The sequence below is a fragment of the Pongo pygmaeus genome, chromosome 8, assembly GCF_028885625.2.
Source record: "Pongo pygmaeus isolate AG05252 chromosome 8, NHGRI_mPonPyg2-v2.0_pri, whole genome shotgun sequence".
NCBI classification, from domain to species: Eukaryota; Metazoa; Chordata; class Mammalia; order Primates; family Hominidae; genus Pongo; species Pongo pygmaeus.
The window spans coordinates 109,369,468-109,387,973 of record NC_072381.2 but is presented as its reverse complement, the minus strand read 5'-3'; the positions used below and the strand labels follow the sequence as shown (position 1 = coordinate 109,387,973).

The 18,506-nt window shown below is 44.2% G+C and overlaps 1 protein-coding gene across 2 annotated transcripts in view; it reads left to right on the top strand.

Annotated features, from left to right (window-relative positions):
* COL17A1 (collagen type XVII alpha 1 chain) overlaps window positions 1–18,506 on the top strand; it is a 57,040-nt gene that overhangs the window by 4,890 nt on the left and 33,644 nt on the right. For both annotated transcript variants that reach the window (XM_054435937.2, XM_054435936.2), the window contains exons 2-11: window positions 346–408; window positions 2,906–2,950; window positions 3,938–4,042; window positions 5,038–5,166; window positions 7,228–7,275; window positions 8,214–8,249; window positions 9,379–9,426; window positions 10,885–11,028; window positions 16,844–17,002; window positions 17,621–17,692. In XM_054435937.2, coding sequence (XP_054291912.1) covers window positions 357–408; window positions 2,906–2,950; window positions 3,938–4,042; window positions 5,038–5,166; window positions 7,228–7,275; window positions 8,214–8,249; window positions 9,379–9,426; window positions 10,885–11,028; window positions 16,844–17,002; window positions 17,621–17,692 — 838 coding nt within the window. In that variant the 5' untranslated portion in view covers window positions 346–356. The remainder of the gene's footprint in view (window positions 1–345; window positions 409–2,905; window positions 2,951–3,937; window positions 4,043–5,037; window positions 5,167–7,227; window positions 7,276–8,213; window positions 8,250–9,378; window positions 9,427–10,884; window positions 11,029–16,843; window positions 17,003–17,620; window positions 17,693–18,506) is intronic.

The following is an 18,506-nucleotide window of genomic DNA, read 5'->3' as shown; positions in this document are numbered from 1 at the left end:
TTATTACCATGGAAAAGAATGGAGGTTTTATAGTCAAACAAAAGTCAGGACACCTAATCTGCTATGTAAGCCTCTTGATGCTCAGCAGGGGGCAGGCTGATCAATTAGACACTGAAAAACAAGATCCCAACACAAAGAAATAGAATCCAAAGTGGAACAATTAAATTAATCTCTATTATACCTGTTATAAGAAATGGGAATGACTCATAAAAAATATTCACACGAAAGAATTATGCTTTAAATTCTTGAAATCATGTTTTTGGTTATCAGCTTCAACAGTGGGGACCTATAATTACTAAAAACAATGATAAGTATGACTATCATGGTTTCTGATTTTTCCTGCAGGTGGCTATGGTATGGATGTAACCAAGAAAAACAAACGAGATGGAACTGAATTCACTGAAAGAAGTAAGAGCATCAGAATTTTTTAATTTATGTGTTTTATTATGAAAGTAATAAAAATTTGGAAACAGAACAAGTAATTCATTAATAATTCTACCACAACGACTGTATCATGTTTAAATGTGTTCCTAAATGGACTTTAATCCTTCTCATAAGATAGCTCTTGTTGATTTTTATGTCAAAAGATGTCCTGCTTTTTCCTGAATGATGAAGGTTGTCATTTCCATGTATAGTTTTTATAACCCTCATTTTTAATGATGGGATAGCATTCTGCTAAATGAATTCACCATAGTTTATTTTATCATTTCCAAATTTAGGGGTACAGGGCAACAGAAATCTAAACAAATAACATCCTAGTTATTGTATCATAGTTGACCTCTACACTGAAAATTGAAAACAAATACATTTATTTTGTGGAACTGCCCAAATAATAAATTCAGAGACATTTAAACTCTCCTCCTACCAACTCTAAGTCAGGAAACTCTTTCACTTATTCTGTGACTTTCATATATCTCCAATAAAAAAAAAATTCCGGCTCCATAGACTTGAAAGTTTTAGTTAGGAAATAATTCACTTTTATGTGTCAAAGAATCCCAAATGTCTATACAATGAGAGGTTTAGTGAAAGCTGAAGGACTATTATTCAAATCAAGCTGCCACTGTACTCTACAAAAACATTTCCTTTTTTTTTTTTTTTTTTTTGAGACAGAGTCTTGCTCTGTTGACCAGGCTGGAGTGCAGTGGCGTAATCTTGGCTCACTGCAACCTCCACCTCCTGGGTTCAAGCCATTCTCCTGCCTCAGCCTCCCAAGCAGCTGGGATTACACGTGCCCACCACCACACCCAGCTAATTTTTTGTGTTTTTAGTAGAGATCGGGTTTCACTATGTTGGCCAGGCTGGTCTCAAACTCCTGACCTCGTGATCTGCCCACCTCGGCCTCCCAAAGTGTTGGTATTACAGGCATGAGCCACTGCGCCTGGCCAACATTTCCTTTTATGCATTAAATAATGTTTCTGGCATGTCCATAACCGCATCTTCTTGCTAGGACAACCAAACTAATTAGCAAAATGCAGTATGAAGAAGGACAGTGTGAATAAGAGTCATGTGGGATGGAGCAGGTGTCAGCGGCACAGCTGAAAGTAGCACAAAATGATCCTGCACCATCTTCCTTTACTCTTTTCTCCTTTCACCACCTTCCCCACACATATGTGCCCATGCATGCCACACACACATACATGCACACATACACACATGCATGCATGCCACACACATACACACACACATACATGCATGCATGCCACACACACATACATGCACACATACACACGTGCATGCATGCCACACACACATGCACACATACACACATGCATGCATGCCACACATACATGCATGCAACACACACATACATGCACACATACACACATGCATGCATGCCACACACACACATACACACATGCATGCATGCACACATACACACATGCATGCATGCCACACACATGCACACATACACACATGCATGCATGCCACACACATGCATGCATGCCACACACATGCATGCATGCCACACACATGCATGCATGCCACACACATACATGCACACATACACATGCATGCATGCCACACACATGCACACATACACACATGCATGCATGCCACACACATGCACACATACACACATGCATGCATGCCACACACACACATACATGCACACATACACACATGCATGCATGCATACAAGCATGCTGGAAACTTGCTTTTAAAGAACAAAAGCCCCAGATAGGTAGGGGCTTCTGTATACCCACCAGAGACGGAGGTAGTGGTGAGGGCCACAGTCAGAGCATGAGTGATGGATTCACCATCTCTCAGACCTACAGGAACTAAATTTCAGAGGCCAAGGGACTGGTTCTTCAAGTCTGTCTGTGATGTGCCCGGATCACTGATTTTGCCAAACCCCAAATGTGACTTACCAGGAGCACCCTTCCTTCCCACAACTCCCCACATTCAGGGGTTGCCCTGAAGACATTAGAACAAAACATAATGTTCTTGAACACCTCCAAATTCATGAAGTAGTACACAGTGAAGTCAGCTAGGGTGTTGGTCTCAGCTGAACTGAGAGACCGTGGGGAAGGAGAAATGCAGAGAAACAGAGTGACTTGAGACAAGAGGGCCTGGTCCTCCTTCAACCTCAGACCAGGCCTGGATTGGATCTAATTGTCCAAGGAGAGACATCAACAGCAAAACAACTCATGTTTCAAACGCAGTGCGTAACTTCTTTTGGCTCCAAAGAGATATAAACTTATTTTCCAAGCATATTAAACCCATTGTTGTTGCTCATATCTTTTTGCACAGTGGTTCAGATCACACACCTTAAAGCACAAGGATAGAAAAATCAATGTTGAACCTAATTTAATATGCTTAGCCTGTGACAGAGCTTAGACCTTACCAAGATCCAGAGATGTCAGTGCATTACATAAGAACTCATCTTTTCTTTGTCTTTTTCTAGTTGTCACTGAAACAGTAACCACAAGACTTACATCCTTACCACCAAGTAAGTAACTACCTCAATAGCTTTGTTTTCAGTAGGTCACATTTGAAGGGCCCCACACCTGTAACCTTTTCCATGGGAGCTCCAAAATTTTTGAAATCTTTTTTAACAGCTATATTGACATTAATTTCTATACAACAGAATTCACCAGTTTGAAGTGATTGCTAGTATATTTACCAAGTTATGCAGCCATGGTTACAGTCCAATTTTAGAAGATTTCCATGGCTCCGCAAAAAGAAGTGACCATTAGCAATCATTCCTCATTCTCCCTCCTCTCTCCTCAGCCCCTGGAAACCACAAATCTACTGTCTCTGTAGATTTGCCTATTCCAGATGCTAAAATATTGGATGTCTGATCTAACCTGAACAAGGATTGGGGTCTACCAGTCAAGCTTCTTGTTGAGGCTATTTTTTTTTCCAGGAGCTCCTATCACTCCTGTAATATTGATCTGAGCCCAAAAGCTACCCCCTACCCCCGCCTCCAGGGAGCCTAGTTCCCTGGGGATGGGTAGAGCCCACCTACCAGCAGGTGAAGTCGGAGCAGTGATGGGCTGCCAGGTGGAACACCAGCAACACAGAGCTGCCACACGCCCCTCCAGCACTTTTAGTGGCTGCCATGCCTGGGCACTGACCAAGCACTCAGAAAAAGCAAGCCCAACCAGGTCCCGGACTCAAGGAGCTTTCATCGCTCAGCCTTTTCTAATATTTAAAATTTCCTAATACACAACTTGCTATATTCCACCCAGGAGACTTTTCTTTTAAATCAGGTGGAATACTCACTCTAGATATTTGTATAAAACAAAACAAAACAAAAAAAACAACAACGAAACTGGAGCATGGCAGCTTGCATCTTATAATGTAGGTGGGAAAGGGACCCCAAACTAAGAAGGTCCTGGTGAAAAACCAGGGAAGGCTTCCACAGAGTGGGGGACCAGGGGATCCTCTGGCCGGACTCCACCCTGAAATTATCACCTGCTTTTGTTCCTGGCAGAAGGCGGGACCAGCAATGGCTATGCTAAAACAGGCTCTCTTGGTGGAGGGAGCCGGCTGGAGAAACAAAGCCTGACTCATGGCAGCAGCGGCTACATAAACTCAAGTGAGTGCCCACTAGTGCAAGGGGTCAGGGAAGAATGGGTGACAGAGACACCAAGAAAGTCCTACACAGGACACGGGGCAGACACGATTTTGAATCAGTGCGCAAGACGGACAATTACAATCACCTGTCATCCATTCCAAATGCCCTCAAGAGTTATCTAAATAACACACAGCCATTGGGCAGCAGGGGTGGAGACCGGGGGTGCAAATTATAAATCATCAGCATTTGAAACCTACTTAAAATCAGATCCATTTTCATTAAGTCCACAATATAAATAACTATCATTAATTAAGAAGACTTCATGGGTAGGTAGCTATTTCCTCACTAAATCACTCGCTTTAAGCCATCTCTTTAGAAAACAATGTGCACGCCTGAGGGTTTACAATTTGAATTAACAACAACAAAAGAAACTTAAGGATTGGGTTACTGTGCTAAGGGAAGCTGGTGACATGTGATCCCATGCTGTGCAAGATTCCACTGGGCAAGCATCCAACACAGGCCTATTGTTCCCAGTGAAGTACTCTTTCAAACTAAAACAAAACAAAGCAAAGCAAGGCAAAAACAAAACAAAAACAAGAAGCACCCAGATAGCCCCTGAAGCCATTTAAAATACTTGGAAGTAAAACTAAAAAGGAAGCCCCAAGACATTAGAACAGCCAGGTTGACCAAAGAAACACCTGCCCTTACCTGTTGAGGCACACTTCCACGCTGGATTATATTCTAGTCCATCCAAGCGTGGATGGACTACAAGAAAAATCCTGCCAAATCCTTTCCATTTCCATGCATGGTAACCATGCACAGGAAGGACGTTCCCGGCCAATAATTCCACCTTTCCATTTCTGAACAGCTGGGGGAATGCTGAGGTGGCCCCTTTCAGTTGTGCCCTCCCGAAGACCCTCCCTGAGTGTACTTGGTTAATATAGCTGGGTCACAGTAGCCATTTGGTTCACCTCTCTGCTGAAGCACTGATAACTTATGCTTTTCCCCTCTTGCAGCTGGAAGCACACGAGGCCATGCCTCCACCTCTAGTTACAGGAGAGCTCACTCACCTGCCTCCACTCTGCCCAACTCCCCAGGCTCAACCTTTGAAAGGAAAACTCACGTTACCCGCCATGCGTATGAAGGTATCAGTCCCACTAACCATATAAGAGAACCATTCTCTTCCCCAAGCAACTTCACTTATTCTTTGAAGATTTACATCCTGGCCACCTGTGTCTGCCCCTCACCTTTCTCCCCATTCCTCCTTCATTTCTTTTATGGACTTCCATTACTTGAAGACTTCATTCATTCATTCACTACCTAATTTATTCATTCATTCACCCATTTAGTTACTTTTCCAACTAGTATTTTATCCAGTACCTGCTATGCGTTCAACACTGTGTAGAATGCCTTGACGAATGCTTAAATGAATCAGACATGGATCTTGTCTTCAGGACCTATAGTCTAATAGACAAGTTAAGATGACAGATAAAATACAGTTGTGTAAAGTAGTTGGAGATTATCGTTTTAAGCTGAGGAAATCAGGGAAAATTCTATGGAGGAAGTGACATCTGAGTGGGGTCCTCATGATGAGTAAGAGTTTGATACCCAAAGATGGAGAGATGGGGCTGTCCAAGCTGTGGGAGCAGCAGCATAAGCAAAGACAGCCAGGAGAGTCCAGGACTTAAGTCAGAAATTTAGCGGTACTTATGTGCAAAAGGTTTGAGGGACTCAGATTCAGTGCTAGGATAAGATGTTTAGACTTTATTCCATATACAATGGGAAGCCACAGACAGTTTTTAGCAAAACAATCATATTTGAAGTCAGGACTGGAACTCTGGAAGCTATGTGTTGAAAAATTGGTGAGAAAGAGACTAAACACAGTGACAAGTTAAAAAGAAATCCTCAGTCATCCAGAGAAGGGACATTTTGGCTGGGACCAGGTTGATAATGATGGAGGTCAGGAGCTACAGGTGAAAGGTATCACTGAGGTGGAATTGACAGGTTTGGCAATTGATTAAATGTAAGGAGAAGGCTTCACACACAGGTTGGGTTCTCGGTGGTGCCAACAACTGAAACAGGGAACTAGATGGATGACTCCACTTGATGAATCCAGCTAATTCATCCTGAAGTCAGCCACTTGCCCAGCTCTCTGGCGAGGGTAGCAAGCAGGCAGTGGGTGATGCAGGATTTGAGTTCAGGGAAGAAGTCAGGGCCCAGATACCCAGGTGGAAGCCATTTGCAAACAGGTGTTAGAGGAAGTCAGAAGACTAAAGGAGTTTGCCAAGAAAGAGAGTATAAAAGTTGAAGGCAGCAAAGAAAGATAAAGTGGAGGGAATAAGGAGAAAGAAGAGCCAGAGAACAGAGAGAGGAGGAAGAGTCTTTTAGGGACATGCAGAGACCAGGAACATGCAGCAATGCTGAGGTCAACACAAGGGAGTGCTCAGGGTCAAGAAGGAGTCATAGAAGACACCTGAGTTCCATTACTAAGGTTCCTGAGTTCCTGGTGATCTGCAGGAGCAGTTTTATGTGGGAAACTGACCAGCCAGGTGGCCAAGGAGTTTAACAGTGAGAAGAGATGGGTGCTGGTGTTGGAGAAGCAGGAGTAAGGCCCAGACACTCTAGTGAATGATTACAGCAGGCTGGCATCCCACGCACACAGCAGACTCCCTCCTGCCACTGTAGGACAAGAGCTGCCAGGCCATTGGGAAGCCCCAAATCCAGGTGAGGTGAATTGCATCATCACAGTGCTTTCTGAGGTCGGGCCTGACCAGGGATTTGTACCTTTATTTTAACTGGATCCACGTTTGGGACAGGCCTCATAAGGTCAGAGAGGTTTCTGGTGCTGAGGGCAGGTTACTTGATCAGGGCAGGTCACTTGCCCTAGGACAGACACAGGACAAGCCGGTGGAGGAACTAAACAAAAAAGAAAGAAACCAAAACCTCCTGCTCTCCTTTGTTCATCCTTGCCTCATCTGAAGTAGGTCCTTGACCAGAGCAAAGTGCTGCGACCAGGGCCATGATGGGTCATGTTTTACATCATGAGCCTGGCTCCTTTGACATGCATGCTGAAGAGCATACCTCATTCCCCCCGAAACACTGAGGGCTGTGGAGGTCCAGAAAGAAGTAACAGGCACTACCTCCCCTTTTGGAAGCTTTATGGGCCTAAGAGGCCATTTGTTCTAAGTGTTTAATCCTCTCTCCAGGGAGCTCCAGTGGCAACTCTTCTCCGGAGTACCCTCGGAAGGAATTTGGTATGTCCTCTCCTTATTTTCTAAAGAAATGGTCAAACGAGGCACTAGGAAAATCCCTGGGGGAGATGAAGTGGTGGGAGTAGGGGACCTCATGAGTTAAATGGATTCTTCTAAAGGAGTTTGACCCCTGCTGACCTATTTTTCCCTTGCTCTTTATCCTGAAGCATATTAAGGGGACTATCAGCCACATTAACTTGCTGTCATAAGCCTTTGCTCGTGGCACTATAGAAATGGTAAGCTATATATAAGGCTCAGGCTTGGATGGATAAGCCCCTAAGGCCAAGCAATAATTGTAGGGATTCTTCTTTCCATGAGATGCACAGAGGCCTCCCAACGAAGCAGAGCAGCAAGTAGAACACACAAATGCCAGGCATCCCGGCACCTCCACTATTGCTTGCTTTCAAGGGAACTGTGTGTGCTTCATGAACCCCCAGGCTGTGTCTTCACTTGGCCTTAAGTTTTTGTTCCATGTTCTTGGAATCTCACTGTGCATATGAATTGATGCCAGGATCATTGATTATACAGTGATTATAATTTTCTGTATTTTCTTACAGTGGGGAAACCATGGCAGTCTCAAATAAAAAATCAAAGGGAAGACTTGAGAGCTTTTTGATACATTTGATCGGTGTAGTCAGCCAGTCCAAATGGATCATGCTCCCCAACAGATTACCTTAGCTAACTTAACATTCAAAATGTTAGCTAACTTAACATTCATTTAGCTAATTTAACATCATAAATGTACTAGGGCATTGCAAAACATTCTCTGCTGTTGCTAAGTGATCATCATTTATTAAGCAACTGCTATACAGAAAAGCCCCTATCTGGATTTAGACACACTATGAAAGTAACCCCTCCCCAAATATATCTGCCTCCATGTCAAAAGTATTTAGCATGCCACCTCTTATATATGCCTAAAATTGCATTTCTTTGTTTCTCAGCATCTTCTTCAACCAGAGGACGGAGTCAAACACGAGGTGAGTGCTGTCACTGGGTTCAGTCCAATTCATTCAACAAGTATTTTCTGAGCAGCTAATGTGTGTCCAGCCTTGAGCCAGGGAGTGTAAGGGGTACGGAAGAATAAATAAGGCATGCTTTCTGCTTTCGAGGAGCTTAGAGTATCCTGGGAATCTTCCACTGGCTCTTTTGGGAGGGGAAGGGTAGCTTTTGACAGTAATCTAACAAGCACATAGAGGCAGGAAGCAAAACACATGATAACAATGTGGGGCATCATTTGTCTTGCTGTGGATCATCTGAAGATGCAGATACCACATCTGCTTTCACTTCTGGTCTCCTGGCTGACTTTAACAAGATATGCTCTAATTGCCTTTACACATCAAAAGATGAGCAAAATCTCCCCAACTATTTTTTCAAAATTCATCCAGGACATAAACAGCTCCATGACAGTTTTGTAATCTAGTCATCTAGACAATGATATAGGAGAGAAATGTGGTCCTGGGAGAAGCAGCTCTTGCTAAGCTTTGGGCAGGGTGGGGGGCAGCATGTTAGGGCTGAGCTGAAGGCAGAATTCTTCACAATGACCCACCTAGACTTCCTGTGGGCCTTATTATCATCAATAACTTGGAAGTTAGGAGTACGCCAACCACCCACAACTTTAGGCTGATAGTTGAAAGATGCCAATTCTCCACCTGAAGCTAACTAATAATGTTAGCTACCAGCTTCCTGCCCCTCCCATCTCTGAAGAGGCCAAAATGGCAAGTAAACACTCTGGCTTTTAGAATCTTTTGCCAATGCCTGAGACCATGGAGGCAGGAGATAACCTTGGTTCTGGCAGCCATGAGGTGGATGATGGGGAAAGGGTTGACCATTGCTGATTGTACTGGAACCTCCTTGCTCAGCCTGGAATTTTATTAGAACTTCTCCAGCTGCTGGGAGGTATGCAGTTGGCAGGATGGAGAATTGTTGGAGGTAGGGAGGTCTCCCTTTTTAAGCAGCACTCTTCTTGGGCACACCTAGATTTCCTGTTTCCAGATCTCAGAAATGTCAGAGCAGCCTAAAGGGTCATCTGCTGCTAGGAGTTCAGTGTCAGGGATTGTGATCTAAGCTCCTTCATTCACACCCTTCTCTATCTCTTCCCTTGTACAGAGAGCGAAATTCGAGTTCGACTGCAGAGTGCGTCCCCATCCACCCGATGTAAGTGGTCATGATATTGCTGGAAAGAAACGGTCCAGAAATCCAGGGCTAGTGCTGTGTGTGTGTGTGTGTGTGTGTGTGTGTGTGTACATGTATGTGTGTGTATGTGCATGCATGCAATCATAAAACATCTTTAAGGGCCTTCTGTGAATTGGACCCTGGGCTAGGTGGCTGGGGTTAAGCTGCTGAGTAAACCATGGTTCCTGCTGTATAGTAGTTCACAGACTAATAGGGAGACAGTAAGTCAACCAACCATCACAACTCAGTGTGGTGAGGGAACAGGGAGGAGCAGCTCCACGGCAGCCCATGGAGATCAGGCCAGAGAAGCCTTCCCGGGGTAGGTGTTACCTGAAAGGAAACTGAACAGTGGATCAGTTCGGCTCAAAGGGATGAGCCTGCATGAGACATCGAAGGAACAGTTCAAAGCAAGGACATAATGGGATAATTTAAGATTAGAGAAGGGTCAGTAGTAGAGTATAAGAATTTGAACTTTATTTCAAATGTCAGAGACCCCCCAGTCTCTGTCGATGGAATATGTTAGATACCTGTTGTTCTTGCTAGAGGTATTTGACAACGTTTTGAAATGAGCTTAACTTTAGGACAGCAGTCATGTTCAAGGAGTAGGAGAAGAAAGAACAGGGTCAGTGGCTCAGGACAGAGATGTGTGCTTGTCCAGAGAGCTCAGTACCTAGGGGTGTGGAATCTGACTCCAGGCCTGACACCTTCTCACCTGAGTCCTTCCAGGCTTAGGGGTGGTGAGGCGAAGGGAGTTGGGGCTGAGAGTTCCTTCAGTATACAGTGTCTGCAAACCTGTGTCTCCTCTCATGCACTCCCCATGCATCCTCTCATGCATTCCCCATGCACGGTGCCTCCCACTTCTCCTGCTTCCCTGCTTCCTGTGTGGGAGGCACAGGGAGTTTGCTCCACTTTTCACCTTGCTACAAATTAAATCAGCCAGACAGACTTGAAATTAGATCACACGTGAACACAGCATAATGTTTAGGAGTTATGGCCCACAAATTCATTTTGACAGCCCCAGGCATACAAGGTCAAGGACCCAACATCAGATGCATCCTGCGCAGGGGATGAGACTGCTGTTGAAGCATCTGTTTCAAGGGACCTGGTTCTCTAACTGCCTGATCCTAGATGATAGTGTCTTCCAGCCACAGAATCATTCCTGTGATGTTTGATGAGGTCTGATTAGGAAATATCTCCCAAGCACCTTGACCTCCTTGTGAGACGCAGAAGATTTATGAGGCTAATATGACAAAGTACCAAGTTGATAAGTGCTATTCATTAGTAAAATGTGAATATTATAAAGCCAAGCAAAAAGTCCCAATGTGTGAGGCAGATGCCATTCTCCCTAGTAGTCAGAATGCCACAAATGTTCCCCCAGTTGCACAGGGATTCAGGAAAGAACCCTGGACTTAACAGAAACGTCTGTGGATTCTTTTACAGGGACAGAATTGGATGATGTTAAGCGTTTGCTCAAGGGGAGTCGATCCGCAAGTGTGAGCCCCACCCGGAATTCCTCCAACACACTCCCCATCCCCAAGAAAGGCACTGTGGAGACCAAAATTGTGACAGCGAGCTCCCAGTCGGGTAAGTCTGACAGCCCAGGCTGCCGAGGAGTGTGAGAAACAAACTTACCCATCCAAACCCAAAGAATGGACTCAGAGACCCAGAGAACAGTGAAAGTGAGACTTGAAATTGGGGCCCACCAAACCTCAATCCAGCTAGCACAGGGCTTTCCCCAATAGCAACCTGTTTTAGGGCATAGATATTTGTTTGCTTGTGACAGCTGCCTTTGGTTTCCTAAGTTCCCACAATGTAAGACTCGGCAGGCATTGAATTTTATGGTTTAGCAGGTAGAGGTTTTAGTTATGTTGATTATTAGATTGATTGGATATTCCCTACTTTCCACCCCTAGTACTGGGCCCTATCCAATACTCAGGTCCTCTTTTACCCCTTGTGTTAGGATTAATCCTAACCATATCCACCCATAATGAAGGGGTTTGCTTATAGCTGTCTTCTAGGTTTTCCTTAGAGTTAGCTTTAAGTGTTCCTTAGGTGATTTATACACTTCCCATTTGCCCTTTTCCCTTCCTCTGGGGTTTCTTTTACCAGTCCCTTGAATGTAATGAGTTCACCCTCGTTCAGCTGTTCGTGCTCACGTTTCAGTGGTTAGGACCACTTGATAGGGACCCTCCCAGCTTGGGTGGGGCTTATCTTCTTTTTAAGTCTTAATTAGCACCGAGATGCCAGGCTGGAAGTGGTGAACTGTGAACTCAAGAGGCGGGGTTTGAGTTTGAAGTCCTTTTAACCTAAAGGATGACAGGGTGGAGGATATGGCCAGTATATGATTTCTTAAAAATTGGTTTTTGGTTTCCTTAGTAGGAAGATCAGTAGTCCTATCTAAATATGGGAGTCCGTATAATAACTTGTAAGGGGACAGTCCCAAGTCTTTGCTTGGGGCTGTTCTAATCCTAAGGAGTGCTATTGGGAGACATTCAAGGCATTTTAGTTGTAAAGATTAGTTTAGTAATATGCTTTTTGAGAGTTTGATTTATTCTTTCTACTTTTCCAGAGGAAGGGGGATGCCAAGGGGTATGGTAATCCCATTTAATGTGTAAACTTTCCATAATTCCCCTTAGCACCCTTGAGGTAAAGTGGTTCCCATTGTCTGAATTAATATTTTTTACCAGGACAAATCTAGGTATAATTTGTTTTAAGATTATTTTTGCCACATTCCCGGCAGTGGCAGTTGGAAGGGGGAATTCCTCCACCCAGCCGGAGAGGTGGCTTACCATTACCAGTAGATACTTTAGTCTCCCTATTTTGGGCATTTCTGTAAAATCTACTTGAATGCTTTGAAATGGCCTTAACCCAGGAGGTCTTCCTCTGGTAGTCTGTTTTCTAACTACCGTTTTGTTTATTCTCTGGCAGGTTACACAACACCCACACACTTGTTTAGCAAGGGTATAAATCCCTATACACCCATAATTTTTGAGTATTGCATCACACATGGCCTGGGGACCCCAGTGACTTCCTTTATGCAGTATGGACATCAGTTTTCTCATTATGGGTTTGCTTATCATTTCTCTCCCATCAGGGAGCACCCACCTCCCATCCTCAGTTTGAGTGGCCCCTATCTTGCCCAGCTCTTCCTCCTCCTCTTTAGAAAATTTGGGTTTTAATATCACCTTAGGGATCTTTGGGATTAGGCTAAACAATCTAATTTCTTCCTCCAGGGAAGCTTGCTTAGCAGCTTTATCTGCAAGCCTGTTCCCCACAGCTTCTACAGTGTCTCCTATGGCTATCTCTGCTGGAAGCAAGAGGCTTTTTAAAACTTGTTTGATCAGTTCCCCATGTACAAATTATTTCTCCCTGCTATTTATTAGGTCCCGCTCTGTCCAGATCTTTTTAAAGATGTGTACTATTCCATAGGCATATTTGGAATTAGTATATACAGTGCCTTTTTGGCCTTCTAGAAGCTTGAGGGCCTGTTTAAGAGCATGAAATTTACAGGTTTGGGCTGACCAATTATTGGGTAATCTACCTTTTTCACATAAGGATTATTTGTTTCCATTAATGACAGCATAGCCATTGTGTTTTTTACCATTTATTACTTGGGATGACCCATTTACAAACAGTCTCATCCATCATGTAATGGGATGGTTTAACTTTGGTTTGATATTAAGGTCTGGTTTAACTTTAGTTTGACATTCTGTGATATCCAAACAGTTATGATTTGATGCCTCTTTATTCTCCTCTCCTTTTCATAAGAAGCTGGCTGGATTCAAGCAAATACATGTTGTCAAGACTAAATTATCTTTTTGTAATAATATGGCTTCATATTTTAAAACCTGGGAATTAGTTTACCATCTCCCAACTCTTTGATTTAATATATTCCTGACCTGATGTGGGGTGCTCACTACCAGGGCCCTGCCGAAGATCAACCTCAGTTTCCCCTCCACCAGCAGGGCCATGGCAGCCACTGCCCACCTGCACCTTTGTCTCCCCATCGCCCGTCTTCCATGGCCTCTCTCTCTTTCTCTGTCTCTCTCTCTTCATCTTGTACTCTTTTTTCCTTTTACATTATCTGTCTCCCCAGTTTCACCTTCTGTGTCTTTGATCTCTGTCTTTTCCAGTCTCTTTCTCTCTTGCTTATTTTCTTTTTTTTTTTTTAATCTCTCTGTCTCTGTCATCCCTGTTTTCTCTTTCCCTTACACTCAGTTTCTTCTTCTTTCTCTGGGTGCCAGCACACTCGCCATGTTAACAGCTTACTTACATTAGCTCTCTCACACTGTCCACCTTTATCTCGGCTGTTTGCTTCGGCTCTGTGGCTCTTGCCACCCCCACACCTGCAGCTGCACAGCCGGCTCCCCCTTGCCTTCAGGGTCAGCAGCTTAACTCTTTCTCTTTCTGAGCACCAGCGTGAGCCATGCCGTGGCTCCCTCTGTCCGTCTGCAAGATGGACAGCTTTGGCTTTCTCTCTTTCTCTTTTTCCAATTTGTTTCTGACTTTTTACAAAAACCTTGTAATTCCTTAATTGGCTTTTTATTCCATCCATCAATTTTTTTTTGCAGTTTCTTAGTAATATCAGGCCAGCTTTTAGTCATAAAATTAAACTTTAAAAGGCCTTGCCCTACTAGGTCCTCTGGATCTAATCCTGATTTATTTTTTTTATTTTTTTATTCCTGAGCCTCTGCAGAAATGCAGAGGGAGTCTCCTCTTTTACTTGAAGCTCGAATGCTTTTGAGACATTCTGTGTCCTTGAAGTGGACTCTTTAATCCCTTTAATTATTCATCCCCTTAGATCCTGCATTTGGGCCCGATCTTTGGGGTTATTGTTATTCCATCTGGGATTTGCATTTAGGAATTTCTGCTCAGCTGGCGGGACTCTTTGCCCGAGAGGATGCTGTTTTTCCCAAATGGTCATGGCTGCCCTTTTAATTATTCCCCTCTCTTCCCCAATAAACAGAATAGTCATAATTGACATCATCTTAGCCCAAGTACAAAAATTGGGTCCTAAAAATTGATCTAGCTGCTTTGCTACACCGAGGAGATTTTCCAAGAGCGGCCTTATTTCCTACTTAAAATTCCTAACCTTAGTACTTGTTAGAGGCACACTTACATATTCAACTTCTCCCTGTCCCACAGGGACTTCTCTAAGAGGGTACATATTAGACATCTGCTGTTTAGAAGGAATAGGGAAATTCTCAATGTCCTTCTTACATTGTTCTAATTCTTTCCTCAAGTTTGGATAAGGATTTACAGGAGCATTGGGTTTAGCTTCTTTATGATCCCCAGATTCCCCTTCCTCCAGCCTTCCTGTTACCCCCTGATTTCCCTGTCCTCTACTTTGTGAGATGTGAAGTGGAGGCAAGTGTGTTATGGGATCCCAGAGCTTTTTATTGGGTGAGGACTTTTTACTATGCTCTTTTTTTTCCTCTTGAAGGGGGAGCATGGGGGTTAATTCACTAATTTAACAAAGAGCATAACCCATCTCCTCTTATGAGGATGGGGTTTTATTATTCACATAGAGAATTAAAGCTTGGCACACCCAATCCTCATCTGAGCCAAACTTAGGCCAAAAGACTGAAGGCTGATGAATGGGCTCTTTGGCCCAGATAACACAGTAATACTTTATCATTTTTTGCTTTTCCTTGTCCCTGGTTCGAGGGTTAGCCCTTAAAAACCTGCAGCATTTTCCCTAATGGACTATTTGGGAGAATGTTAGAGGGTGTCTTTTTAGTTCCCTCTTTTGTTGGGCAGGGGCTTTAGGTGTTTGTTTAGGGTTGTCTTGCTGCATTTTGTTGCAGCCCACAATGCATTGCAATCTTAGTTAGCTTAGGGGCTCTTCAAGTATTTGACTTATGACCTAAGTAGCTGGGCAAGCTGATAAGAACAGACAAAATGAGCTATTTTGTAGTCTAGTAAACTTTTACCTTAGACTAAACTTCTGTCTGAGTGAGGGAAACTAAGTGGGGGGAACTGCTGGGGAAAGGGAGAACAATAAGCAGGCATTAGCTATCCAAGCAGGGGCCTAGTATATCCTGCTTCTTCTGTAGTTTGCTGACCTAAGCCGATTTAAGGCACTTTGTCTTGGAAATGGACCACTGTATACATTATTTCCTTCAGGAGGGAAGGCAACAAGGTGGCAGATCTATCCTGGCCTGGGGATTCAACCACGCCTTGGCAGGCCTTTCAGGCTTTGCCAGAGACCTTGAAAAGCACTGAGTATCTGCTCTTCAAGCAGTGAAAAATGTGGGCTGTACCTATCCTACCCCTGGCTGGTCACTCATTTCATATGCATAGCCCAGCCCTAAATCCTAGAGATTCTTTCCCAGGACAGTATGTTGGCCAGATCCCCCAAATGCAGAATATTGGGGAAATGTGTAGAGTTTTCATGTATTCATTCAGTGACTATTTATTAAATGTCTCCTCTATGCCAAGCACCAGGCATTGAGGAAAAGCAATGGACAAGAGAGACACAGTCACTGCCCTTGCGGACAGTGGGTCTCTGGAGGAAGTCAGAAAACCAACATGTCCCAGTCAAGTAGGATGAGCATTGTTCAGCAGTTCCATATTACATGTCCTCCAAGTGCAAGGTAGGTTCTGTGGAAGGCAGAAATATAAATTAGCAGAGCCATGGAGGGAGGTGAGGGAAAAAGCCAGATCTACTATGATAGGAAACATCCCTCCCATTCACTACTGGAGAAAAGCCTAGAGATTGTGATCTTTCTTGTTTTTCACCCTAAAGCCAAAACATCAGGGCACTTTCTGACCTGCATGGCTGGCTCCCTCTCATAGACAAATAAGCAGAACTGGCCTCAAATATGAAGAAGCAGGAAAATCCCCTCTTGGGGGCACAGTGTCTGGCTGGTACATAGGAATGTTTAAGGAGGGTGGAACCAGAAAAGGCTGCCATGCATGCAGTGTGGCCCCAGACCAAGGGCTCCCCTGCCCAGGCATGCACCCTGCAATGGCCATGGTGACTGGAAAGAAGTTCGTTTTGGGGTCTTATTTGTTGCTCCTGAAAGAACTGTTCCCTCAGTGTCTTTGAAGATGGAGGAGTCAGCAACAGGTGGAGAGGAATGCCATTGGTGGGACAGCCCACCAGGAGATGGGGAGCCAGGTTTAGAAGGAGAAATGGGTGGACCCCAAGGCAAAATTTGGCTACCTCAAATTTTACCAGGAGCCAGCAAAAATTTCTAATCCAAGAGATAATGATTTCACCAGCTCTGAGATTTCAGATGGAAACTACCCCAGGTTCCTGGACTGAGAAAGTTCCTGAAATGTGGGGCTTTCAATGCCCAAACCAGGAAATCCCAGCAAAATGAGGTGACTAGATTCCCCAGCAGGGAGTGTTGACTTGTCTCTCACTGGGTTGTGTGCATGTGTCTGTTTCCAGTGTCAGGCACCTACGATGCAACTATCCTGGATGCTAACCTTCCGTCCCATGTGTGGTCCTCCACCCTGCCCGCAGGGTCCTCCATGGGGACCTATCACAACAACATGACAACCCAGAGCTCGTCCCTCCTCAACACCAATGCCTACTCTGCGGGATCAGGTATCTGGCGGGCAGCCCACACCCTCTCTCACCCCTGAACTCATCATGCCTCTATCCTGGAGCTGGATGACCCTCAGAATGTTTGCCATCCTCAGGGCCTCCTGGAGAGGCTTTCTGTGGCCAAACATCCCAGGAGATTCCCCCTGGAACTTCAGTTCAATTCAATCTAGAAGGTGTTTCTTCTGGTGCGTCCCCTTTAGAATACATAGCACAGTGTATCAGGAAAACTGGAAAGAACACTGAAAATGGATGTAGGAGATCAGTTTCATTTCACATGAATTGACGGTGGGGCCTTGAATAAGACATTTGACTTCTCTGAGCTTCAGGGACCATCTCTGTAAAGTAGGGTCACTCACAAGAGAGCCTTTGGCTGGACCCACTATTCACTCCAGGTCTGACAGACCTGAGATCACCTGTTGGCTGTGACCCAAGGTGCAGTGCAGGCTAGTGTTTCATTCTCTGCTGCAAGGCAAGAGCCTGTTTTTCCTAAAAACAAGAATTTACCAAAATATAAAAACCCAATCCTGGCATTTCTTCTGGTGCTTCTGTGGTATCCGAATCTCTATCCCTGTCTGGGCCAGATGTCCCTCTCACCAGCCTTCCTCCTTGCCCCTGCAGTCTTCGGAGTTCCAAATAACATGGCGTCCTGCTCACCCACTTTGCACCCTGGACTCAGCACTTCCTCCTCAGGTCAGTGTCACCATCTTGAGATGACTTTTCCAGGCTATTTGCATAGAAGTGTTAGGATGCTTCACCTGAGAGCGTGAAGGCCTTTCTTCCATGCATACTGCAGCCCAGAAGCAGAGGCACAGGGTTGCACAGAGCCTGCCCTCAACCACAGGGAGAACTCAGACCTCAAGGGAAAAGCCTCAGGCGAGTGAACATGAGCCCACATTGATGTGCGTATTCTAAGGTGGTGCCTTTATTTTCTGGAAGAGTTGGAGGACTGGAAATGAAGGGTCTAAGGGAATCATAGTGTAGGACATTTTCAGGGTAAAGGCGTTGTTAATTTAGAAGGATTTTATTTCAGATCTTTTAAAGAAAAATAGAATTCGTTGAGTAACTACTTTCAGATCTTTCTATAAATATAACACATAGTTTGTTGGAGTAACTACATTGGGGTAAATAATGTTACTGCTTAGCTTCCAATGCAAACATACAACAATTTTTAAAGAATATTTAAAGAAATATTTATTTGCTATGTTTCCACATACATCTTAAGAGCCTATATGTAAATATTACCAGCCTACATCTTTTCTTTTTAAAGGAGTCTGCCTTCTCCCTGTGATAATGTGACTAATAAACATAATGATGTGGGCCTTGTTTATTTACTTGACTGACATAGAGGCAAGTACAAGTTTTGCATTCAGATTTTCAGCACCTTCCTCCAGTTGACTAGAGGCCCACCAAATCCAGAAGACATTGGCTACATGTTTTATTTCTTCTGCCTTTGCTATTTTGCTTTGCAAAGTCCTGATAAAAAACCAGGTCCCAAGGGAAGGTG